Consider the following 27,413-nt stretch of genomic DNA (forward strand, 5'->3'; position numbering starts at 1 on the left):
AACATCCGGACGGACAACCGAACACCAGGTTAGGGTCCTGGCCAGCGCAGCACAAGTCAGTCCTGGGTCCTGGAGGCGTGGTGGAAGTTGGTCCTGGGTCCCGGCAGCCCGTGGCGGGAGTCAGTCCTGGGTCCCGGTGGCCCACAGCAGGAGTCAATCCTGGTCCCGGCAGGTTCGGCGGAAGTCGGTCCTGGATCCCAGAGGCTCGTCAGAAATCAGTCCTGGGTCCCAGCCACCCACAGTGCAGCGGCAGGAGGGAACTGTGGGAACAGAGCCATGCTGCCTCTGACTGGCCCCTGGGTCCCTCCCTGTGCCCGCAGGCTCTGGGAACCAGAGCCATGCTGTGATCTGGGAATCTTGGTCCCTCCCCCTTCCCCCGCAGGCTCCAGGGAACCTGAGCCATGCTGTGATCGGACTAGCCTCTTGGTCCCTCCCCCCTGGCCTACAGGCCCGGGGAACCAGAGCCATGCTGCAATGGGACTGGACCCTACCCGAGGGGTCCCAGATTGTGAGAGCGTGCAGGCTGGGCTGAGAGACCCCCCCAAGTGCATGAATTTTCATGCACTGGGCCTCTAGTGTGTATGTATGTATATATATGTATATACATATATACATATATACAAGTTATCACATTGTACACTTTAAATATATACACTTTTTTTATATACACTTTTTATTTGTAAGTTATACCTCAATAGAGCTGGAGGGTGGAGGGAGGAAAAAGAAAGAGATTTTATTAGGAGGGAAATGAAGAAGAGGAGGAGAAAATGTCCATTTTTTGGAGCACAGACTCTGCCCCTACACATCACTGTGATACTTTAAAAATTATTTTATTGGTTGATTTTAGAGAGGACACAAGAGAAAGAGAGAAGTCAGTTTGTTATTTCACCTCCCTGTTGCTTCTTGTATGTGCTCTGACTAGGGATCGAACCTGCAACCCTGGCGTATTGGGAGGACACTCCAACCAACCAAGCTACCTGGCCAGGGCCATACTTTTTCTTAATGACAGTTTTTACCTACATTTCCTTTAACTGCCTTTTCATAGGACAACAATTTGTAATATTTCCTATAGAGAGAATAGAAAAGATAACTGTTTTTCTCTGACATGCTGATTACTCTTATGTCATTGATAGTTGAGAAAAGTGTTCTAAGCTTTATAACTCACTATTGGTAATGTTGTGTCGATTCTTATGATTGTTCTTAAATTTGGGGAAACTTCCATCAAGTGTTTTTCACATATGAACAGCAATATTTGAAAGAGTATTCCATAGACTAGCTTCTGGGTCCATTCATTTCAAAGGTCATTTCTTTATTACTAGCCACATACTTCTGGTAACATGCGTATTGCAGTACAATCTCTGGCCCCACACTTTTGGTTGGTCCAGTGGGTGACAGGGGTTCCCTTCAAAGTCATTCCTCCAGGGGCATGGCTACCAATAACTTAATAATACTGGAAATGACAGGAAGGCACATAAAATACCCCAAACTAAATGTGTCTCTGAGTCAACTTACTCTCTGCTGGATATGGAAAATGGCCCTGTTCACCGAGCCACCTGATACATGGGGGCTGTGCCAGAGGGTGGTTATACAGGAAAGAGATCGTGGTCTTAACGGATTTCAGTGAAAATGTCTTACTTTTAGAAATATCACAAAAACATCTCACCAGGTGAACACACTGCTAGGAACACACCCTCCAAATGCCTTAGGAGAGGGTTGGCAAGTGAAGAGCCCTGAAGCTTAAGCTAAATCAACTTTGATGACACAGAATTCCTCAGTAAATGCTATTACTATTACTCCAAACCGTTTCATAGCACTTAGGACCTGCCGATTTTGCAGCACGTATCACATTTTGTTTATTTATACTCACATCGGGCTCTCCAGCTAGATTATAACTGCAAGGCAGGTGCTTGGCTTTATTAATCTTTGTGCCCGAGTGCCTAGCAGAGTACTTGCTTCACGTTAGAGACTCAGTCGACAACCAGCAAATAAAATTATGCTAATGGAAAGGAAGAGATATTGCAAGAGCAGCTTAAGGGAAATGTGCCCGAGAAAGCATGTGGGAGCTCTGGTTACAGATAGGAAAGAACAATGTGCAAAGACAGGAAGTGCTTGTGTTAAATGCTCTAGGGAAAGCCTAGACCTCAGGACTAAAGAGAAATGCAAAGCAAGCACAGGAGGGGCCTTTACAACAACAACTAGTGTGATTCCATTTATATAAGACGTCCAGAAGAGGCAAATCTATAGAGATGGAAAGTAGATTAGTAATTGCCTGAGGCTAGGGGTGGAATTGGCAGCGCCACAAATGAGCATGAGGAATCTTTGGGGATGATGGAAATGTTCGGGCGTGGATTGTGGTGATTGTTGCATAAGTCTGTTAATTTGCTAAAGATCGTTTGTACACTTTAAATGAGTGAAATTTATGGTATGTAAACTATACCTCAATGAAGCTGTTTACATTTTTTTCCTGAAAAGTGAGAGCAGGGATTCAAATGTTCAAAGGCCGTATACATGTATAATATAAAGTATGTACATATTACAAATGTACAATATGTAAGTTGTACTTATTTTATCATTTTTATTATTATTTTCTTTTTATTAATCCTCACCTGAAGATATTTTTCCATTGACTTTTTAGAGAGAGTGGAAGGGAGGGGGGAGACAGAAAGAAACATCGATGTGAGAGAGACACATCGATTGGCTGCCTCCTGCACGTGCCCCAACCAGGGCCTAGGATGGAGCCTGCAACCTAGGTACATGTCCTTGACCATTATCGAACCCAGGACCCTTCAGCCCATGGCTGAGGCCATATCCACTGAGCCAAACCAGCTAGGGCTATATTATTATTTTTAATCCTCATTCGAGGACATGTTTCATTGACGAGAGAGAGAGAGAAACATCCATCTGTGGCTATCTTCTGCAAGCACGAACCAGCAATCTATAACAGCAATCCAGGTACTTGCCTCAATGAGGAATCAAACCTGCAACCTTTCTTTTTTTTTTTTTTTTAAGGAGAATCTTTTTTTTAAAAAAAAACATATTTTATTGATTTTTTATAGAGATGAAAGGAAAGAGATAGAGAGTTAGAAAGATTGATCAGCTGCACCCTGCACACCCCTCCTCCCCCCGGGATGTGCCCACAATCAAGGTATATGCCCTTGACTGGAATCGAACCTGGGACCTTTCAGTCCGCAGGCCGATGCTCTATCCACTGTGCCAAACTGGTTAGGGCAAACCTGCAACCTTTTTGGTGCACGGGACCATGCTCCAACCAACTGAGCCACCTGGCTGGGGCTGTACTGTATTTATGAACTAGCTCATGTTGGGTAATTGTTCCCCTACACTGTGGTAAAGTTTGTTGTGCACCCAAAAGATCTGTGTGTGCTGGGCCACTGTGTGGACAGTGTCCCCAGTAAGCCCTTTTGATCTGTGGTGGCCAGAGGTTCTCTTGCAGCAGTTTGTGGACCCCCTAGTTACCAGAAGTATGTAGCTAGTGAAAAAGAAATGACATTTGAAATGAATGGACCCAGAAGCCAGTGCAGGATATTCTTCCAAATATTACCACTCATATATGAAAAACGCTTGATGGAAGTTTTCAGTTTTCCCCATTTTAAGAATAATCATAAGAATTGACATGACATTATCAATAGCAAGTCCTAAAGCTTAGAGACATTTTCCTAAACTTTTATATCAATATAAAACTTTTATATTAATATATGTAAACTTTTATATCAATATAGTATATAATTTATATCAATGATAAAAAGTAAATCAATTACGTTTGAAAAAAGACAATTATCTTTTCTATTTTCTCTGTAGAAAGTATTACAAAATTGTTGTCCCATGAAAAGGCAATTGAAGGGAATATAGCCTTCAGGGGGCGGGGGGAAGTATCACAGTGATGTGTAGGGGAAACCCATTTTTAAAAATATTTTATTTTTATGGGTATGTGCTTTTATAAAATGTATAATTTATGACTTATTTTCTCATTCTAAATATATATCATTACCATGCCAATATTGTATTCCTAATTTTTTTTATCATTTTTCTTAAAGAGGGTCCCCCAAATTACATTGTTGCAGAAGACCAAAGAAAAACCAAGCAACGCTTTAGAGAACAGGAGTGACACTGTTTAATACGCCAGCGGACTCAGGGAATAACTTTCCAAATCTGAGTACCGAAACATGCAGGGGGCTTCTTTTTATATTTCCCTGTGGTCTTTGTCCCGCAAATATGGATTATGCTTCCGGTCCTTTTTGCAGGCCTGGCGCCAGCGTTAATAACCCTCCCTCAGGGGCAGTGCACCAGTTTTATGGCCTCTGTAACAGGTTCTGCAAGATCAGTTTCTGGGAAGGAGGTAATGACTTAATTATAGGTTATCAAGAATGTACACTGAGCTTGCTGGCATGGATTCCAATGTCTAGCCCCCCAAATATCAGGGTTACATTGGAATTAGCCCTTTTTAGCCTTCTCAATATAAGCTTCAGGCTCCATCAAACCTGGATCTGCCTATGTGAGTCAGGCATAAGCACTTCGTTTTATCTTTTTTAATCATTACAAACACTTTATAGTATATAATTAGTCCTCTATTAAAGATAAAAAAGCTGTATCTTATTGGTTAAGTAACTTATCTAAGGTCATATGTCAGAATTCAAGCCTGGAATTAATTATATAACTACTAGAGGCCCGGTGCATGAAATTCATGCATGGGGAGGGTCCCTAGGCCTGGCAGGTGATCAGGGCCAATTGTGGCCTTCTGGCTGCTGGCTGGGGCCTTCCTTTGTTCTGTGCCGCCCCCTGGTGGTCAGCGTACATCATAGTGAGCAATCAAACTCCTGGTCTTCCAGTTGAACTCCTGAGGGGACACTTTGCATATTAGCCTTTTATATATATAGAAGACGACCCCAAGGTTTTAGCCTTGACCTTGCATAGCCTATCTTTCTTTTTTTTTCTGTTCTTGAAGAAAAAAATTTTATTCTAAAAATAGGTCTCAGGAACAATAAAGTACTAAAAGTTGGTCATTATAATAAAAAGAAAAAAGTAAGAAAAATTTGCTTTAATTTTTTTCTGAGAAATACAAAATTATCATTGTAATATACTGCCAACTCTCATTTATCTGTATTTGAATTTCATTTTCAAAGAAATTATAAATCATTGATTGGATTCTGCCTAATATAGATATACATCTGGATTGCTTTTATATTCAAGTAAATACATTTTCCAGGAATGCAAACAATTGGACGTTTGCTTAAGTAACAGGTAAAAGGAGGACCCAAAACATGCCATGATGTAACTATAGAGGCATGCTTATAGAATCAAATAGTATAAATACAGCTGTAACAGGACAATAAAAAAGAACCTGACTATGCTGATCATCTGAACGCTGTCTCTGTGTCCTTCATTCTTCGCCAACACCGTCCACACCTTTGGGAACCCCTGGACCGCTGGGGCTGGACCCCGGCATCAACTGTCATTGAAAGCTTGAAAGAAGTTATTAATAAAAACACAGGCTTGCCAGTGGCTCTCTGACAGGGCTAAACCCAGGTATTGGTTCTGGTTTTATTTTATTTATTTATTTATTGGATGGGGAGTGGTGTGCATTTTGTTTCTAAACCAAGTACTAAACTTTAAAACATAAAATACTGATGCTTTCTGAAGAGACACAAACTAAAATTATGGTTAAGACCTGGTTTACATCCTAACTGGTTTGGCTCAATGGTTAGAGCATTGGCCTGCGGACTCAAGGGTCCCAGGTTCGATTCCAGTCAAGGGCATGTACCTTGGTTGCGGGCACATCCCCAGTAGGGAGTGTGCAGGAGGCAGCTGAATCGATGCTTCTCTCTCATCGATGTTTCTAACTCTCTATCCCTCTCCCTTCCTCTCTGTAAAAAAATCAATAAAAATATATTTTTTAAAAAAAAGAAGCACTCTCTTTAAAATAATAATAAAAAAAAAAGACCTGGTTTACTCATACAATTTCTGCTGAGTGGCACTAGCAAGTAAGATATGTCCAGCTCTGAATAGCACTGAAGTTCTTTGTCTGAGCAACCAAGACAATCAACACCCTCAGTGCTGTGGCCAACTCCTTATTTGTACACGCAGATGGCACCATGCCCTTCCCTAATGATGTCTGCCAATTACTGGCCCTTGGGACCAATACCACAAGAAAATGGGACATGACTTATCTTACTACATATTTTCTAAAAGTGAATATAACCATCACATTAACTGTATGCTCCAAATATTCATTTGAAACCCACACCAAACCCTTTCTTAAAAAAATGTTTTTATTAATTTCAGAGAGGAAGAGAGAGGGAGAGATAGAAACATCAATGATGAGAGAGAATCATCCATTGGCTGCCTCCTGCATGCCCCCCACAGGGAATTGCCGGGAGCCGTTCCATCCTTGCTGCTTGACACAGTCGCTGCAGGAAAGAAACATCTGCACAGCATATGTTTCAAGGGACCTGGCATATATAGCATATTGTTCTTAATATGTTTGCTCTCTTTAGCGCCATGTGTTTTAACCAAGGTCACCTCTCTGAGAAAGGTTGTTTCCCCAGGTGGGGATTTTTCCCTGAGGTTAGGGAGGGGATACAACCCCTTAATTAAGTGCCAGGCGGGTAGTTAAGCTACATAATCTTTACTCCCTGGAATGGAGATAAGAAACGCCCTAACCTTTGTAATAGAAATTGACAGGATTAAAATCGGCTGGTATAAATACGGATGTAACAAGACAATAAACATCAGATCCACATCAGCTCCTCATCAGCTCCTCATCAGCTCCTCATCAGCTCCTCACCAGAACTCCGACCAGAACTTTGGCTGGAGATCCTGGCTAGAGGTCCTGACTAGGCTGCTGATCAACTGAAGGCTGTCTTCGTGTCATTCCTTCTTCGCCGACTCCGTTCACACCTTTGGGGACCCCTGGACCTGCTGGGGTTGGACCCCAGCAAATACTAAAACCATCATTATTCAAGAAAAAAGCATTTATTAGAAAACAGGAAAGTTTGACAATAAACTAAGCTTATAATCTAAGAAGCTAGAAAAGCAGCAGCAAAAATAAACCTAAAGGAAACAGTGGGAAGGAAATGATAAAGGCAGCGGCAGAAAGAGCAAGTCAAAAGACCAGAAGGTTTTTGTTTGTTTTGTTTTTTCAAGGCAAACCTGAAACAAGAATAACCTAGAAAAAAAGAAAGAAGGAATGCATGAACATAACAGAAAGAATGGGAAAAGCTAGCCCCAGATAACAATTGTTTACATCAATCACATTAAAACTATAAAGACCAAAATTGCTCAACAAAGAGAACCTGAGTAGATCAATAGTCATAGATTGAAACAGTGGTTAATGACCCTCCTGGAAAAACCTCTCAAGCCCGAGGCTTCATGGGCCAGCTGAACCAAAACGTCAAGAATAGATAACTATTTTATATACAAAAATTTTAGCTAATTTATACAAATTGCTCCAAAGCATCAAAGCAGATGGGAAGTTATACAACTCATTTAATAAAACTAGTATAATGCTGGTATCAAAATTAATAAGTAAACAGTATAAAAAAGCCAACGACAGGCCAATCTTATAAATATTAATAAAACAGATCCTAAATAAAATATTGACAAATGGAACTCAATAGTATAACAGAATGATCAGGTAAAATTAATCCAAGTTTAGGGACTTGCCCCAGGCCACACTAGAATTAAAATTTTGTTCTGTTTGCAGAGGGACTAGAATTCAAATTTTGTTCTGTCTGGCTCCCAAACCTATATTTTTTTCTGCTAGAGTTGGTCTAATATAATGTGACAGATTCAGGGCTAGAACTGACCTTTTTTTCCCCATGAATTTCCTCACACTGTACCTCCCAGATCATCTTCCAATTTCTGTTCAGTTCAGTATAGAATGTAGGTTGGTATTCTTTACCCAGTGGGAGACAGAAATCTAAACTTTTGAAGAGTTTGACACATCAATGATCTCTTTTTTTACTGGGTTGCTGTAATATTCCATTAACTTTTAGAATTGAACATGGAAGTATGAAGAGGCACTTTGGAAAATGCTGTAGGTCCCAGATATAGTCCTTCCAGCCCTATTAGACAGCAGCAAATTAATGCCTCTTTACAGTCAAGATCAATCCCCTTCTGGCTGTTGCATAAGGAGCCCAAAATGACCAGAAGGGAGTCATAACTTCCAATTCAGGGGGAACATTATTGTGTCCCCTGGCAAAGCATCTCTCCTTCAGGAACTAAGACCCTAAAATTCTGTGACTAGGTTAAGCAGGAATGCTCTCATGTGAATGTTCCCCCACGTCCCGTGTGGTTCAGGGTTCAGGATCTGGAAGAGGGGCCGCACACAAATGAAAGAGACGAGACAGGAAATAATTTGGAAATTGGGGGGCCAGTCGAGAGCCCATCCCAAGAGGATGGACTCCGCTTGTGCTCAGGCCTCGCCATCTTTTTATTCAGTTTGGGACACGCCTATAGCCCTTAGCAGGCAAGTTCCAGTAACAGACTGTCTTATCAGTAAGGATTTACATGACTATCTGGTGGGGAAGTTGCTTCAGCTACTATTGTCTGGACTAAACAGTGGGTGCATAGCCCTGACCTTTGCCAGGGCTTCAAGGGTCAACAGCATTCTGAGCTCCTTGTCCACCTCTCTGCTAGAGAAGACAATAGGTGGTTTCCCACATTCTCACTTCCACTGATTCTCAGACCTGTGTGCTACAGGAGACAAATGTTACTTACAGATTCAAAGCATATACTTCATCCTGCAGGATAGGATAGTACATCAACAGTCACTACAACTGAGTCTTCAGTAGGACTTCCAACTTTCTCTCAGGCCAGATGCTTTTTTGTTGTTGTTGCTAATCCTCACTCAAGGATATTTTTCTATTGATTTTTAGAAAGAGTGGGAGGGGCAGAGACAGAGAGAGAGAGAAACATCGATGTGATACAGACACATTGATTGGTTGCCAGCTGCACGTGTCCCTAGGGCCTGGAGATCAAGTGTGCAATGGAGGCACGTGCCCTTGATGGGAATCAAACCCTGGACCCTTCAGTCTGTGGGCCGACACTCTATTCACTGAGCCAGAACAGCCAGGGCAGGCCAGATGCTTTTTGTCCTAGTGCCACCTCCCCGCCCCCCCTTGCTGCCTTGCACATAATAAGCATTCACTAAATGTTGAATCAATTTTAAATTATTTTGAGTTGGAGATGTATAGATCTACAGAGACAATGTAGTTATCTCTTGGCTATCTAATAATCTAGACAAATGTATGGCTTCACCCACAAAGAGGATTTCCCTTGGCCACTAGACTAATACCATAGCAGTGTAGTTGGTGCCAGCATTTTGTCTTAAAAGCAGGTTCTGCTTTTCTTCCTGAGTTGACTAATCATCAGGACAGAGGTGTGAATTGAGGGCAGTTGGCAATGCAGCAGGGCTGGCTGCCATGGGTCTGAGTCACCTGCTCATGCAACTTACCTCAGGACCAGCTGAGCCTGGTATCTTATCTGCTAATTTCGTTTAATGATAGACCATTGCTGGGCATGCTCAACTTTACTGTCCGGTTCACACTGGTCAGCTCAGATCATAAGGGCACTTGGTAGCTTGTAGTGGACAGTTCAGTAGCAATCTAGGAGCTGTTCTCAAAAACAGAAAAGTTTTTTGCAGAAGAGGATATGGCTGTTCTCCAAAACCCTAGTGAGGTCTGTAATTCTGTTTTAGCAATGAAAGTATAATAATTTTATTATGGTTTAAAATATGTTTTTGTTGATTTTAGAGAGAGAGGAAGGGAAAGGGCTAGAGATATAGAAACATCAATTGGCTGCCTCCTACATGACCCCCACCAGGGACTGAGTCTGCAACCTGGGCATGTGCTGTGACCAGGAATCGAACTGGTGACCTCTTGGTTCCTAGGTTGACACTCAACCACTGAGCCACATTGGCTGGACTAATCATTTTATTTCTACCAAAATATATTTAAAAATCTAGTTAAAGAAAACTAGACAACTGAAGTGTAAATATAAGCACATATGCATCATTGTATAATAATCAAATTATCTACAATCTAAATAGCTAGAGCTAAAATAATATGAAAAAAGCAGCAAAAACAAAGAACATCTCCAATTAGTGATGATACACTCCTAAGAAAATGCTATAGTACTGATTTTGTCTGACAGACAAACATGTATGAGGTAGTATCTGTATATGCATTTAGGGGAGTTTTTGCAAAATTATAAGCCTTGTAAATGCTAACACTGACTTTCATTTGTGAATACAAATTTTTACAATCCTTAACAACTCATTTAGTGGGTTACTAGTGATGCTTTTTGGCCCCCAAAATGAAAATCTACAGAATTGTGCATTACTAATAGTAACTGTAAGATAATAGAAAAGATATACATATGTCTCTGCCTTCGGTTCCTGGCACAGAGTTCCTAAAACCCTTGTAATTTCTTACTAGTAAGTGATCAGAGCACTGGGAACATCTCTTGTTCCAATGAGGCAACTCTGGGTGAGCTCCTGGGTGGGGGCTGGTCACCAGGAAGACTAAGCCATGATTGGAAGCTTGGAATTTTCAGTCCTACCTGCCCCCATTCTCCAGAGAGGGGAGAGGGGATGAAAATGGAGTTGATAACTGATGTCTATGTGAAGAAGCTGCCATAAAATCCCAAAACTATGGGGTTCAGAGCTTCCAGGCTGGTAAACACATCCCCAACTCCACGGGCACAGAAGCTCCTGCACTCAGGACCCTCCCAGACCTCATCCTGTCTCTCTTCATCTGGCTGTACATTTGTACCCTTTATTCAACACTCTAGTCAATTAATTAAACCTGAAGTTGGGGGCCTTGAAACCCCTGATCTAGAGCCGGTTGGTCAGAAGCACAGGCAACAAACCTGCTCTTGCAACTGGCATCTGAAGTGGGAGCAGTCGTGTGGGATTGTTGGCCTGTGGGATCAGATGCTATCTTCAGATAATGTCAGAATCCAGTTGAATTGTAGGCCACTCAGCTGGTGTCACAGAGAATTGCTTGGTGTGGGTCAAGTCCCCACATATCTGGTGTGTGAACTGTTGTGAATGTGGTAGTGAGTAAAAGAAAAAACAGGAGGTAGACTAAACTACCTCGCTTGCAAACCTTTCAAAGGTGGCTGTGTGTGATCTGACCCCAGGCAGGCATCCTCTGCTCCTCATTTGCAGACATCCAGACTATTTTGTCCTTGCCTAGCCCAAGGCTGAGCTCAAGCCAAGCTTTCACTTTGGGATCAGCTTATGACACATCAGAAGGCAATGCACTAAGAGCCTCTTGTGGCCTGGAGTCACGGCTACCTCCCCCTCAGGCCATACACACACATACTTCCTGCCCACTTGTTTCATGTGAAGTGCCACTTCTCATAGGTACTGTAAGAAGGCAGAGAGGAGGAAGAGACCCAATTCTCTGGTTGAAACAGATTGTGTCTAAATTCAGGGACAAGAGTAAATTATAAAATACCTGTTTTATTTTTCAGGTCTGTTTCACGTGCCACATAAAGCTTGCTATTGTTTTTAGTAGCCTGTCTTCTTTCAGTTATGAGTGATTCCATCTAAATAATGTCTGCAGTGTTTTCATTTTTTTGGCCTTTTAAACTATTTTTAATATTTTCAAAAGTTACTTTGAATAGGACTCATGTATATTAGGAGGTTTTCACATCACCTGGGATACTTTTTTTTTTTTCCAAATCAATACAAGGCTTTATTGCATCTTTAAATGTTGTAAATAAGTGTGACAAATCAATTGGCACCTTGGTGTTTCTATAGCTGGACAACTTAGATCTGATTCATCAGCCTGCTGAACTGTTCCTTTTTCAGTAACGCAGATACCATCCAAAAATGTTCTAGTATCCTTATTTTTAACTGTTGTGGCTTGCTGAATCAAAGCCGCTGAATTTGATGCAAGTTCAATGTCGTTTCCTTCAAGAATCAACTCATCTTTCTGGGCTTGAGATACTGAACAAGCAACTCCTGACCTCATCCAAACTCGGCGGATGTATTTTTCACCCAAGACATTTCTGAATTCAACAAGAAAACCATTCTCCTGAATACTTGTAACCACGTTGATGGGGAAATGAACATACACTGACTTCACTTTGTCAGGGAAGCCCAGTGTAACACCCTTGATCATGTTCTGTGCATGACTCCAGATAGTGTGAACCGTGGCCAATTCCTTTCTATTTCCCCAGCATTTGTCAACCCGGAACCTCTTCTTTTTCTTTCCAAGGAGACTGAGTTCTACATTGAGGTGGTTGAAGTCCCCCCGCAGGGTGCCTCTGGGGCCTTTCACAGTAACTGTGCGTCCCTTCAGAGTGATGTCCATGTTTTCTGGGATGTGCACAGTCCAACTGCTGAGAGCGGTCTTCATCCTCGCAGTAGATGCGGCAAAGAGCACCTGGGGTACTCTTTTAAAATACGTACCTCTGGTCAACCTCCTACCTGGAAATGTTCATCCCATTCCCACAATGAACACTGAGAACCACGGACTTTGATGATAATTTCAGATAATTGAAAGCAGGCTCACAGACCTCCTGGTAAGCATGACCCTTCTGGACACTCTGCTTCACAAAGCAAATGACTGGAGACTTGTCCCATGGGGCGGCAAAGAGACTGATTACCCATCACCCATCAGGATTACTCTCATCATGCCCACATTCTGGTAAAGTCAGTCTCCACATACTCTGAAACAGCTCTCTTCTGCAGACACTAACTCCCTTGCAAACCTTTCAAGGGTGGCTGTTTTTTGTGTTTTATATCAGTATATATATAAATGTTTTCTTTTTTTTCTTTTTAATATATTTTTATTGATTTCAGAGAGGAAGGGAAAGGGAGAGATAGAAACATCAACGATGAGAATCATTGATTGGCTGCCTCCTGCATACTCCACATTGGGGATCAAGCATGTGCCCTGACTGGGAATCGAACTGTGACCTCCTGGTTCATAGGTCGACGCTCAACCACTGAGCCACGCCAACTGGGCTAGGGTGGCTGTTTGATATCAGACCTCAGGCAGGCATCCCTCTGGTCATTTGTAGACATCCAGACTATTTTTTCCTTGCCTACCTCTGGTTCTGAGCTCATGTCATTGGCGCACATAATATCCCATCCCCATAAGCCCATATACACAGCCCCATAGGCCCTCAGTGCTGCTACTCTCCAGTCATTTTTCTTGGCAATTTTAATGGTCAAAGAAATGACCCAGCTAAAACCCTTATTCTAAGTTCTGACCTCCTCACCTCCAGTCATCTTTCACAGCACCTCAACTACCCACTCCCAGACATACCCTAGATCTCATAATTACCAATATCTAAATTTCCTCTAAACCTCAATTTCCAGCATCCCATATCCTGAGCTCCAGTTCCTGAGCTTTTTTTTTTTTTTTTTTTTAATCTCAACAGGACCTCTAAACTATTAAGCCCACCCCGTTTTCTCTATCCATCACTTATTTTATGTCCCCTTCACTTAAATGAGTCATTCCCTTGCTCCTCAGTTTTTTGTAGCAACCCTGCTTACATCCAACTCTGCACTCAGCAGCTGAATGTGGCTGGAGGCAAGAGGCACAGCTATGCTAACTGGCTTCACTTTTAAGTTCATGACTCATATCCCAAGATAGGCCCTCAGTGCTGCTTGACAACTGTAATTCATGCCACTAGTCAGTTCAACGTCTCCCTCTCCTAGGAGACCATTTCTCGGGATAACTCCGCCTTTTTCACGGAGAAAACAAGAGCAGCCAGAGGAACCTTGCACATTCACCTACCACAAATCCCCGTACTTGGATGGCTCCTCTTCCAGATATCCACGTGTTTTAGTCTCTGCTCAACTGCCAGCTTTTCAGAGGACCTTCTCTGGTTACTATAAAATAAAGTATTGTTGATTCCCCTACCCAGCTTTCTTTTTCTTCACAGCATTCATCACACTTGACATACTAAATGTACTGTTTTCCCCAGTCCTCACCACCCTCGCTCTAGAGTGTAAGCACTGAGAAAGTGGTATTTTTATCTGTCTTATGCCTAAAACAATATCTGACAAGTTTTAAGTGCTTATAAATAGCTACTGAATGACAAAGTATCCAAAGACAAAAGATTTCTTTCTTAAAATAGAAACATTACACTTTTCATTATAAAGTTACAATATTTAGTTGCCCTTAAAATGCTATAGTTTTTTCTCATGTTCAGTTAGATTCTCTCTTGCTAGAGGCAGAGTGGTATAGGAACAAGTACAGTTCTGGGTGGAGGTGGAAGTGGGGTGGCAGTAGGCAGTGAGTGGGGAGGACATTTGGCTTTTACTCTTAGCTCTGTCACTAATTAGTAATGTCATTTAGGGTGAGTCATTTAACCTCTCAGTTGCCTGAGAGAATGGGAGATAGTACTTTTATTTTCATCCAAAGAAAAGAGATCCATTAAGTACAAAAGCCATAAAAATCATTCATCACACACACCAACAGCATTTTTTTTTTCTTCCAAAGTTCATTGATGGGACTTTCAAGTGTACAAAATAAAATTTCATCCCAGAAAATAATATGGAGCATTAACAGTTTTTACAGTATGTAAGCAATTAGTATATGATTTTTTTCAGTAGGATAGATTCTCAAAATTCAAGATGGTAATCTTAAAGTCAATGAAATAGGATACACACGTTATGAAAATTTTCTTGATGTGAATTTGCAGAAAAAAGTACCTCTAATTTAATTGAGAAAGACAAATTAAGATTATACTTAATCAATAACCATATGTATTTTGAGAGTAACATTCCTTTTCAGAGTACTTTGTAAGGTGCACAAATGAATAAAACTTACTGATTCAGTATCATTCCATTTCCCCCAAGTAGTGAATTCAGTATATCCTATATGTAAAAACAAAACACCTAAAAACCCATCCACTTCCCTCCCCTCACACACAAAAAAAACCACCAAACCACATTGTCAAGCAAAATATTTTTAATTAGTAGGCTGATCATAAATAAATCCACATAAAAGATTTAACAGAATTACAAAGAGTTTGTGTTTCTTCTGTGGACTCAATTCATAATACGCATCAGTCAACCTCATTCTCTAACTGCGACAAAGAGTTGTCATCCAACAATGCAGCACAGTTGTAGCAATTCATATTCTGTAGTTACATTTTTACACTTTCTTTACAAATGTAACATTTATGTACATTATGTATATATTTTTCCTATAGTTCATGTACTGAAACTCTATTGTTTTTACAGGGAAAATATTGAATTCATTTAATGAATACGAATCATTCCTTGTTAAAAATTCATATAAATAACATGGTGCCCACTGCCTTTTGGCATTTCTTATCAGAGTTCCAGTCCAGAAATGTCATATTAACTACAAAAAAAGAGTTACCTAATTTTACATTATGACCTATCATCCACATTAGCTAAATGAATGTGCTGGCTTGCAATGAACAGAGCACTGAACTGCTGCACTAGTGGAAATGTGTGGAAACCAACTCAAAATATACCCGGTGAAACAGTATCATCATTACCATTAATTCAGGCTGAGAGAATCTGCCAAATTCTTTCTTCCTCTTTACCTTTTGCCTCAGACAGGGTGCTATGCTATGCATTGTGCCTTGTAACAACAAATGCCTTCACTTCAAATTTCCAATGGGCTTCTCTGGCAGATTAGGCTTTATCTAATTTTTCTTCTGATTCCATTTTATTCCACTTCACTTACAAATCTGTTGCTGAATGTGAAGCAAAAATTCATAGTAAGAGAAAGCAGCTTCTGTCCGGTCTTCAATCAAATGTTGGAAAAACTCTGTTTTGGCAGGACTCTCATCTCTGAAAAAGAGAAAAGGATATTAACCTAAAAATCCATATTATTAACAATATTAATTACACATTTGAAAATCAATTATACATGGGGACTTAAGGAAAATGAAACATAAAGGATAGTATTCAAATAACAACATTCTACCACTATATTATAGTTTGATAATATTTTAAATTTGCTGTGAACACAAGCAATTTTACATAAATTGCACAGGACAGGACAATTTTATAGTTAAGTTATAGAAGTACTTACTTTACCACGTGAAGAACTGGGCTTAATGGTCTGCTGTCTCTAAGCCAAGTTATAAAGGATCTGGTTCTTTCTGATGAAAGTGTATCTAGCTCTGGAAGATGTGTCTGGTAACAGAAATATGATTAGGAAATTACTTCCTTTCTCATAGACTTCAGTACTATTAGAACTAAATTATGATTCCCACTACCACCAATCAACTGCCAGCACTTCACACCCAGCCCCAACAGGAGCAACCAAACAAATGAACTTTAAATTGTTGGCAAGTTTGTTTATACATTTCTGGATAAGTCAATAAAACATTCTATGTAATAAAAAGTTAATGTGCAAATCGATTGAACAGCGGAATGACTGGTTGCTATGACAAGCACTGACCACCAGGGGGCAGACACTCAACACAGGAGCTGCCCCCTGGTGGTCAGTGCACTCCCACAGGGGGAGTGCCACTCAGTCAGAAGCTGGGTTCACGGCTGGCAAGCACAGCTGGGGTGGTGGAAGCCTCTCCCACCTCTGCAGCAGGGCTAAGGATGTCTGACTGCCGGCATGTCTGACTGTCCTGAACTGCGAAAGGGCACACGAATTTCGTGCACCAGACCTCTAGTGTTTAATAATAAGTATGATACTGACATTTTACATGTATGTTAAGACCTAAAAAGTTTATTCTTTTGTATATATGAATTTTTTCCCCAAAGCTAACTTACTAATGCACTAAATAATTCAAAGTATATAATATGTAAAAGATTTAAATAGAAAAGTTTGGGTTAGCTATATTTGTATTTTATGTCAACATTTAAAAAGTAAAAGAACAGAAAACATTTCTGTTTTAATATGCATTTCCCCAGATATTTGTATTTAATGCCACAAGCATGTGTGTACAAAAACATACTTTTATGAATAAATCTATGGGAAATATTCTTTGGAGTAGAAAAATTTACTGTATCATAAACTATGTGATTTTAATTTTAACAGATATTGCCAAATACTCTCCCAAAATACGTAAAATATACACTACAATCTACAGTTTTTGATAGGCCTGTTGACCTATACCCCCTGCACTACTGCCTATTATTAAACTTAAAAATCTTTGCCAATCTGGTAAATAAAAGAAATGCTATGCTGTTATTTTATTTCCTTAATTATTTTCTTAATCGACCTTTACTACATTCTATTTTTCAGGAATTAGATCCATTTCTGAATTCTGTTCTGTTTACTATGCTACTATCATAGTGCTTAAATATCTAGTTTTAAAATAACGTTTACGCCGAAACCGGTTTGGCTCAGTGGATAGAGCGTCGGCCTGCGGACTGAGGGGTCCCGGGTTCGATTCCGGTCAAGGGCATGTACCTGGGTTGCGGGCACATCCCCAGTGGGAGATGTGTAGGAGGCAGCTGATCGATGTTTCTCTCTCATCGATGTTTCTAACTCTCTCTCTCCCTTCCTCTCTGTAAAAAATCAATAAAATATATTTATAAATAAATAAATAAATAAATAAATAAATAAATAAATAAAATAATGCTTACTATTTTATTTAGTAGGATTTATTTTTCATATGCTTTCCCCCTTCACTGTTATTCTTTTTAAAAACATTTCCTTATTCTCATTTGTTCAGTCAATCAAACGACAGCAGAAAGTGATAAAAATTACACTGACAGTATATTAATTTTAGGAGCAATGACATATTTACAGTATCAAAGAATAAGGTAGACCTTTTATTTTTTTTTTACATCTTCACCTGAGGATATGTTCAGAGATAGGAAGGGGGGGGAGGGGGAGAGAGTGAAACATTAATTATTGGCCTTTTGTATGCTTCCTAACCAGGGATCCAATCTGCAACCTAGGTATGTGCCCTGACCAGAAATCGAACCCACAACCTTTTGGTGTACAGAATGATGCTCTAACCAAGGTAGGGGCAAGGTAGACCTTTTCCATAAATTAAATGTAAGAACTGATTTCATAATCATATTTCTTTGGTATTGGTTAACACACACACACACAATAAAGGCCAAATGAAAAATGTTATCAGCAAAATAATTTATATCAGATATAAAACTGTGTGTCAGTTCCTTAAGAAGTAAACACAGAGTTTACCATATGACCCAGAAATTCTAACCCTAGGTTATATACCCAAGAGAACTGAAAACATGTTTACAGAAACACTTGTACACAAAATGTTCATGGTAGCACTATTCACAATAGCCCAAAGTGGCAACATCCCAGATGCCCATGAATGAATGGTTAGATATACAAAATGTGGTTAAGCAAACAATGGGTTATTATTTAGTCATATAGAAGAATGAAATACTGATATATGCTACAACATGGATGAACTTTGAAAACATTGTGAGAAATGAAAGAACCCAAACACAAAAGGCCACATGTATGATTCCATTTATATGAAATGTCCAGAACAGGCAAATCCACAGATATAGAAAGGAAATTAGTGGTTGCTGAGAAAGGAGGAGGGGAGAATTAGGAGATATGAGTTTCTTTTTGGGACTCTGAAATTAGATCCGGGAGATAGCTGTACAACCTTATGAATATACTAAAAACTAATGAATTGTACACTTTAAATGGTTAAAAACTGTGAATCTTATGTGTATTTTATCTCAATAAAAAACATTTCAAACAAACAAGCACATACAAAGTTAATGCTGTATAAAAACCCACTGACCATTTTCTGTGGTATTGATGCAAAATTAGGACACCCGAGCACATCCTCTATGAAGTTGTTGTCACAGCTTTTTCCAACCCAAATGTAAAAAACCTAGAAACAAAAAACCAGATATTAAAATTTCTTAATCAGAAACACTTAGTTTATTTTCTCAAAATTATCAAGAATAAAAGAGGTAAAATATACTATTGCAAATAAAGCAGAAACATAAAGTAAACAGGAAATAGAATTGTACATTTAGAATCTACACCCAGGAATCGTAAGAGTGTTTCGTATCTTCTTTGCTTAAACTTCAAAGTTTCCCATAAAATATGTCTCACCTTCTCCCTTCCCCCAATATGAATGCAATGTTTTCACCAGGATAACTGGTTCACAGTATTTCCTCTCCACTATTTCAATGACTGTCTCTATTATTATTTTCACTAATGTGCTCTCCCATCCCCCCTCCATGGCTATTGGAATCCTTTTCCTGCTCATAAGGTATCATTTATGAAGCCAACGTGACCATTCTAACACCCTTCACCACTACTCTGCCCAGTGACTTCTCCTGAACTCCTAATCATTAATGGCATTTCTAACAACGGATATAAACTGTACTAGACAAATTTGAGGTCCCTTTGAATTTTATGATTCTAATGATAAAATCCTTGAAAACAGGAACTTTGCTCTGTATCAAATATACATAATCTAGGACAGCAAATAATCCATGATAATAACATTTATTAATCTATAATAAAATAATACCCAACTAGAAAAGTCTAACATTTATTGACCTCTTGTGCCAGTTACCAATGTACTGCCTCTTAGCTCCTAATCCACCTTCCACTGACTAATCTGGGCCCTGTGTTCCTCCTTTTGTTGGAACAGTGTTAGGCTTTGTCAGGAGAGGATGCTTACACAGCCACAGTCCATAAGGAAAGCACCTTCTCTTGTCAGCTTCTCTGCAGACAATTTTTGAAGAGGTGGCTGAGGTACGACCCTGTCATTAACATGTATTGCACCCTGAAACAAAAACAGATGGACTGTGAATGAGCTGACAATGCTATAGCAGTTTGGAAGCTAATGGCCACCAACTCTTTATGAAAATATGGAAAATAACACCTGAGAATTTTGTAGGATGCAAAAAATTACTGATACTACAATATTACCTTGGCTGTAGAATCAAGACACTCAGATATATTCAAATTAAAAAGAGAGAAACACAAATACATAAAACAATCTGTCCATTCCCTTCCATTTGGGGATCAGGATATATTAAATTATGACTATTAAATCTGCTGCAAAGCAAGTTACTTTTTTATATTACTCTAAAAACATAATACAGAGAAGATTCTAAAGAGTTTGAATACAAGGAAGAAAACACACACTACATATCTGCATATTAAAAACACTGATGGATACCAGATCCAATTTATAATATAATAAAAATTGCACTCTGATCATATCAGAAACAGTCAATGTCTATAAAATATATACAGAAATGTCTAGTCTACAACTTGGCTTTATAATAAATATAAGCAATCCCACAAAAAGAAATTACTTCCCACATGAAACTATTTTTGAAAATTCTATAACCACAGATAATACCGGATAGTACTATTGTCCAATCAAATCCATAGTGTCCTTAATTAATGCATTAATACCAGAAGGAAAAAATGGATTTAAAAATTGTTAATAAAGGCATTGCTATCTTACCAATGGAATCAAGATATTCAAAAACATTTAAATTTAAAAACTTCAAATTTACTAAAAGAAATCATACCTCATCTATCAATCTGTCTATCCTGTATAAGTTGGGATGAATCATTTTCATTAGGTGAACAAGTGGCTGACACTTTATTTGACACATGGCATATACACGATCATCCAGGCGTGTGCTTGTACCAGTTCTAAATGCTTTCTACATTAAAAATAAAAAGAGACAAAAATTTCAAATAAAACATAAATATAATAGACAAATATTAAAACAAATATATGCAATAAACAAACAAACAAACATATACCATCATCATGGAAAAAGCATGGCCTTCAAATCAGACAAACCTAGATTCTATTTTCAGCTCTGACATTTAATAGAAAGGTATGTGAGCAAGTTACTTAGCTTCTCAAAGCTATATTATCATCATCAACAAAGCAGGAAAAATGATACTCACCTCTCTCAGTTGCTGTAAGTTAAGAGGATATGTATCTAACATCTATTATGTTGCCTGAGACATGGAAAGATGTTCAATGAGTATTAATCTTTCCCCGAGTCTCTGTCCAGAAGCACACACAGAGTACACTATAAGCACACCATTATGGAGGCTGCTCCCACATATTGAAGAGTAAGGGCATAGGGTCTCACAACAGTCATCATGTATCTATATACCTCGACTTTCCGGTGATCTTTTCCTATTCTTCTAAACTTTTCCAATGGTAAACTACATAATCCTCTAATTAAATATTTTTTTAAAACCCAAAAACCTAGATTTCATTTCTTCACTTATGTATCGAGAATTTTATTTATTTTTTATTATTTTTTTAAAATTGTTTTATTGCTTAAAGTATTCCAAAGAGGAGAATTTTATTTTTTTTAGATGTTTCCTTCATGGTTTGTCTCCTCAGTCATTGTCCACAAGACTCTGAGAAGCTGTAGGAATATGCAGGCGCAGACTCAAGGCCCGGCTTTCTCTCCAACATTGTGGAAAGGGACTGTACATCACCGGGCAAAGCCCTATGCTCCCCACCTGGACAGAGCCCCGGGGAGAGTGAAATCCCGGGGATATCCACGTTGGATATGTATCGAGAATTTTTAAAGGCTTTATTAAATGTAATATTGTATAGAGAGCTACCTGTTTGAGAAGGGCCAAAACATAGAGAGGAAACAACTTGAGGGAGCTGGGTGCGATCAACACAGAGTGCTGTAAATTTGAGACAGTTGAGCTGTATGCAGACAATGAATCCACCACAGCATTCACTAAGGCATCTCTTGCATCTGAGAGACTTGTTGAAATGGATCGATCCACAGCTAGAAAGCAAACAAAACAAAAAGGTAATTAACCATTGGATTTCAATGAATGTTAAAAGAGATAAAAAATTGTTTTAATTAAATTTATTGGGGTGACTTTGCTCATTACACAATTTTTCTGAACTAAATCTGATAATCAGAACAAATCTAGATTGTTTTAAACCTTTTTGTTTTAATAGCTTTAAGTTTAAAAATAGGTAGCCTCTACTGGTACTGGAAAACATGTATCATTCATCTACTTGAAGAAAGCTCTGGGGATATTTTCATTACTTAAATAGAAGTCACATGTATAAAGTTTTGTGTTTTTTTCTGGCCAAACAATGTAAGTTCCAATAAAAAAGAAAGAACTGAAAACAAACAAACAATGGTAAGTTCTGCAATCTGAGTTATCCCTGGTGATCCTCTGAAATCTCTGCCAAAGCATTCCCAGGTCAACAAAAAAGAGGACAAATTGAACACAGGTCATTATGCAGACACTGAAAAGCCAGATGTTAGCGTGAAATCCCAAGTACATATTTTATTAAAATAGAGATAACCTACACATATGCCCAAGTATTAAAAGTAAAATTCATGGGCAATAATCAGGCTCATTTTATATCTAAATTCATCTAAAAGATAAATTCATTAAAAACAAAATACTAAGTGTTATATTAATTCCCTAAAGGATTTTAAAAACTTATATACAGTAAAATGTACTTTTTCCAGTATAGCTCAATGGTGGTTATATCAAACGCATAACCATGCAATCATTACCACAATCAAGATACACAACAGTGCCACCATCACCCCCAGAGTATCTTGTTGTAGTAAAATGCTTCCCTGCCCCCAACCCTGAAAATCATAGGGATGATCTCTTCTTCATTCCTATGATTTTTCCCTTTGCTATATAAAGTTATATAAATGGAATCACATTAGGTAGTGGTTTTTTTTTTTTTTTTTTTTGAGAGAGTGGAAGGGAGAGAGAAACACCGATGTGAGAGAGACACATCAATTGGTTGCCTCCCGCATGACCCCAACCAGGGCTGGAAGCCTGAAACCGAGGTACGTGCCCTTCACCGGAATTGAACCAGAGACCCTTCAGTCCACAGGCTGACGCTCTATTCACTGAGCCAGACAGGCTAGGGCTGCAGGTAGCGTTTTGAGACTAGATTCTTTTACTTAGCATAATGCCTATGAGAGTCATTCATTCTGTTCATGTATCAATAGTTCTTTCTTCTTTATTACTGAACTAGAGGCCCAGTGCATGAAAATTCATGCACTGGAGTGGGGGTCCCTCACCCTGGCCTGCCCCCTCTCACAGTCCGGGAGCCCTCAGGGGCGGGAGGTGACCCGGCAACCAGGGGAAGGAGATGCCCCATCACACTTCTGCTGCTGCCACTGCCAGCAGCGCAAGCCTCTGCCGGCCCTGGTTACCTGAGCCTTGGGTGGCCCTGGGCGGCTAGGGGCCTGAGGGGACTGGGCGCTGCCATCTTGTGGCTATGGGCGCCACCATCTTTGGGGGTGTGGCAGTCAATTAGCATATTCCCTCTTTATTGGCTGTGGGCGCCGCCATCTTTACAATGGTGTGAGCGTCAATTAGCATATTCTCTCTTTATTAGATAGGATGGTATTCCACTGTATGAATGTATCACAGTTTGTTCATATATTCATTAGCTGAAGGAAATTTGGGTTGTCACTAACTTTTAGTGATTATGAATCCTCAAAAGATTTTTAAACCAAAGAATTAATAAGAAATATAAGAACCATCCAATTCACACTGCTGTACATGAAAACAGAAAACATACACTTTTAAAATAAGGGGTTTCTAGGGTAAAAAAAATGCCCAAACTTCAGTTTTTAGAATAGAAAAATGCATTTCACCTGTTCCCTCACTGTTTTACTCACCCATGTTTGCCAGAAGGCAGATGGCAGCTTGTACATCCACTCCTGCGTATACATCTGCTAGTGAACTTACCACTGGCAAACAAAGTGTATGCACTCTAATTCTCCGCTCACCTAAACAAAGTGATGAACAAATGTCATTGCAAAATATGTTAGAAAAAGAAAGAAACAAAGAGAACCAGTTAAAAAATTACTCAAGTTATTGTTTTGAGCGATTAAATCTTCAACAGGATATTGAAATGTAAAAACTAAGTTTCACAGTGAATGTGCTTTAAAGAAAATTAAACACTCTCTAAATCTGAAGATATACTATGAACACATACTATGGTTTGGCTTTTATTTTAATACTAGAGGCCCAATGCATGGATTCGTGCACTGGTGGGAGCCCTTGGCCTGGCCTGCGCCCTCTCGCAATCCGGGACCCCTCAGGGGATGTTGGACTGCTGGTTTTGGCCTGATCCCCGCAGGCCAGGCTGAGGGACCCCACTGGTGCATGAATCCGTGCAATCTGGCCTCTAGTATGCATATAAAATCTTTGGTTAATCTCTTCCTGTCTCCCTTCCCTTCTTTCCTCTGAGATTCATCAGTCTGTTCCATGTTTCCAAGCCTGTGTGTTGAGTATCTGCCCCCTGGTGGTCAGAGCACATCATAGCTACTGGTTGAACGGTTGCTTATTAGACTTATATATATATAGATCATTCATTCTAAATTATATCCAACATAATAAATAGCATGGTTTACCAGATACATATGATCCTGGGAATGCAAGTAAAAAAAAATATCATTTAAAGATTTAAAAAAGAGTTTAAAAAAGAAACACACAGAACATATGTTTGACTAGCTGATGCAAATCCCATCACTTTCCACTGTATGTTCATTCTTTCTCCCCATTCTCACCACCATGAGAATTATTGCTACAAGTTATATTTCATTTTTCCTAATGTTACCTTTTTTAAAAAAATATATATTTTATTGATTTTTTACAGAGAAGAAGGGAGAGGGCCAGAGAGTCAGAAACATCGATCAGCTGCCTCCTGCACACCTCTCACTGGGGATGTGCCTACAACCAAGGTACATGCCCTTGACCAGAATTGAACCCTGGACCTTTCAGTCCACAAGCTGATGCTCTATCTACTGAGCCAAACCAGTTAGGGCTCCTAATGTTACCTTTGCTTGATGTATATAACAGCGCTGTTTGAAAGCATACTAAGGAAGTGTCTGTCAAACTTTCTTCAATTGACAGCTGTACTGCAAATCCAGCATCAGGATTGATGTTGGCGAGGGACAACAAATCAGTGGAACGCACAAAGAAGTTTCCATGAAAAGTGTGCATTGAAAGACCTAGAGAAGAGAAAAGTTGTTATAAAAGATGAAGCAATAGTAGTATAGCTCAGGCTACAGCTACTTTACAAAGTAAAAAAATGTCTCTGATTTTGAATGAAAAGGATAACTGGGGGATAGGATTGGAGTGTGTTGGTAAAGGTTCTAAAATACCAATTCAAAAGAACCAATGTAGGTTCCACAAAAGATCTAATGTAAAACATTTTTAAAATGGGGGTTACTGTAAAACTCATTTAAGAATTAAAATAAGTGATCAGAATCCCCCCTGCAAACATTCACATAAAATCAAGGTAATGTAAATTGAAGACTATTTGAATGATGATGAGGGCAAAGATTATTAATTTTACCATTTTCACTTAAGATCTTCCCTATTCCTCCAATTCTCTTTCTAAAATCACCTCCAATACGGGCTTTCTCTTAGGTTCTTCCTAATAAAGCAAAACATGATTTTTGCCCACTTATTCAAATTACTGTAAAATTGGGGAATGGTTATTATATATCAGGTTAAGATCAAGCATAAAGTCTTTTATATTGAACAACCATTATAAATTATAGTCACAGATACTCAATATATGAATGCTAATTTAATTATAGAGTAGAGTTTTTATAACATACCTTTAGTACACCTTATTCTCATAACAGCTTCAAATCCAATTTTCCTTGTGAGATAACGTTTTAGTTCTTTTTGTAACTTTTCTGCTTGTGAAGGATTGTGAGTAGAATGGAAAGATGGATAATAATAGATGCAGCCTGCTGAATACTTGGACATGCAAGCTTTAAAGAGAAATTTTAAAAGTATTTTATATTTGTCCAATAGGAGTATAAATTCTATATTATGAAGAAATCTAAGTCATAATGAGAAAACAAAAACTGTCAAAATAAAGGTAATATATAAATCTGAGAAAACACAAACATTTATAAAATATAAGGTTTATTGTTGAGCAGAATAACACAAAGAAATTATATTTTAAAAATAAAATATCAATAGCATTTTATACTGGTATAGCGCTTTAAAATTTACTGTTAATTTTCAGAGATATCATCTATGTAATTCACATGTCTTTCTCTCCAAAGTATTAAGAATGCTTACTAAAGAGTTTAGATTTAATTTATATGCTAAAACTGTATGTAAACAGATAAACACAATGTCCCCTTACCTAGAGAAGAAAGATCCGAGTACTGTGAACTTAAAAGGAACAGATCCACTGCAGTCTGCTGCCCTGAGCAATCTAAAGCCAGCTTCTTATAAAAATCAGTTGCAGGGCCAAGATGTTGTACAACCTAAGTCAACAAGTCACAAAGTAAGAAGTTGAAGCCTTGTATTGTGCATATCCTACATAATAAAAGGGTAATGCAAACTGACTGAACAGCAGAACAACCAGTCACTATCATGTGCACTGACCACCAGGGGGAAGACGCTCAATGCAGGAACTGCCCCCTGGTGGTCAGTTCGAACACCACTCAGCCACAAGCCAGGCTGACTGCTGGCAAGCACAGCGGCCCGTCTCCATAGCAGCGCTAAGGATGTCCAACGGCAGCTTAGGCCCACTCCCTGCATCAGTCGGACATCCCCTGAGGGCTCCCAGACTGCAAAAGGGTGCAGGCCGGGCTGAGAGACCCCACACACCGAGTGCATGAATGTCATGCACTGGGCTGCTACCGTTTCTATATCTCTCTTATATTAAGGAAGAGGTATCTCCACCCCCCCCCCCCAACCCTGCCCACCAGCAAATAGTTTTTTTTAAAGTGTCTAGGCAGCCCTAGCTGGTTTGGCTACAGTGGATAGAGTGTCAGCCTGCGGACTGAAGGGTCCCAGGTTTGATTCCGGCCAGGGGGCACATGCCTGAGTTGTGGCTTATCCCCAGTAGGGGGCATGCAGGAGGTAGCCAATGAATCTCTCTCATCATTGATGTTTCTATCTCTCTCTCTCTCTCCCTCCCATCCTCTTTAAAATCAATAAAATATATTAAAAAAAAAAAAAGTGTCTAGGCCAGCCGTGGGCAAACAAACTACGCCCCGGCGGGCCGGGCCCGTTTGAAATTAATAAAATAAAACTCAACAAAATATAAACAAAAAAACGGCCCATACCCTTTTATGTAATGATGTTTACTTTGAAATTTATATTTGTTCACACAAACACTCCATCCATGCTTTTGTTCCGGCCCTCCGGTCCAGTTTAAGAACCCATTGTGGCCCTCGAGTCAAAAAGTTTGCCCACCCCTGGTCTAGGCAGTTGGCACAGATTTTAGGAAGGCTGGGGAGGGTTGGGGGGTAAGAGATCAACCAAAGGACTTGTATGCATGCATATAAGCATAATCAATTGACACAAGACACTGGGGGGAGAGGCTGGGAGAAGGTCAAGGGGGGAAAAAAAAGGAGACAAATGTACTACTCGTTGTAATATTTTAAGCAATAAAAAAAAAGCTTTTTCTGCATATATTGATATGATCATGTGGTTTTTACC

At 39.4% G+C, this 27,413-nt stretch overlaps 1 protein-coding gene, 1 non-coding gene and 1 pseudogene across 10 annotated transcripts in view; all 3 read right to left on the bottom strand.

Annotated features, from left to right (window-relative positions):
- Window positions 1-11,717: 11,717 nt before the first annotated feature.
- LOC102430555 lies at window positions 11,718-12,408 on the bottom strand (annotated as a pseudogene).
- Window positions 12,409-14,933: 2,525 nt separating this feature from the next.
- The window catches only part of SEC24B (SEC24 homolog B, COPII coat complex component), a 67,157-nt gene continuing 54,677 nt past the window's right edge, over window positions 14,934-27,413 (bottom strand). For 7 of the 9 annotated variants that reach the window (XM_023764845.1, XM_023764846.1, XM_006101372.3 and 4 more), the window contains 10 exons: window positions 26,107-26,230; window positions 25,565-25,723; window positions 24,776-24,949; window positions 23,612-23,722; window positions 21,552-21,727; window positions 20,483-20,620; window positions 19,618-19,722; window positions 18,721-18,813; window positions 16,053-16,156; window positions 14,934-15,808 (listed from right to left, as the gene is read on the bottom strand). In XM_023764845.1, coding sequence (XP_023620613.1) covers window positions 15,694-15,808; window positions 16,053-16,156; window positions 18,721-18,813; window positions 19,618-19,722; window positions 20,483-20,620; window positions 21,552-21,727; window positions 23,612-23,722; window positions 24,776-24,949; window positions 25,565-25,723; window positions 26,107-26,230 — 1,299 coding nt within the window. In that variant the 3' untranslated portion in view covers window positions 14,934-15,693. Of the gene's footprint in view, window positions 15,809-16,052; window positions 16,157-18,720; window positions 18,814-19,615; window positions 19,723-20,482; window positions 20,621-21,551; window positions 21,728-23,611; window positions 23,723-24,775; window positions 24,950-25,564; window positions 25,724-26,106; window positions 26,231-27,413 lie in introns of those variants that run through there. The other 2 variants (XM_023764844.1, XR_002832267.1) reach the window with 2 other exon arrangements.
- On the bottom strand, window positions 21,295-21,494 carry LOC111828407. Its single transcript, XR_002832272.1, has one exon. It is a non-coding gene; the product is annotated as a small nucleolar RNA SNORA73 family (small nucleolar RNA).

The sequence above is a fragment of the Myotis lucifugus genome, unplaced genomic scaffold, assembly GCF_000147115.1.
Source record: "Myotis lucifugus unplaced genomic scaffold, Myoluc2.0 scaffold_353, whole genome shotgun sequence".
NCBI classification, from domain to species: Eukaryota; Metazoa; Chordata; class Mammalia; order Chiroptera; family Vespertilionidae; genus Myotis; species Myotis lucifugus.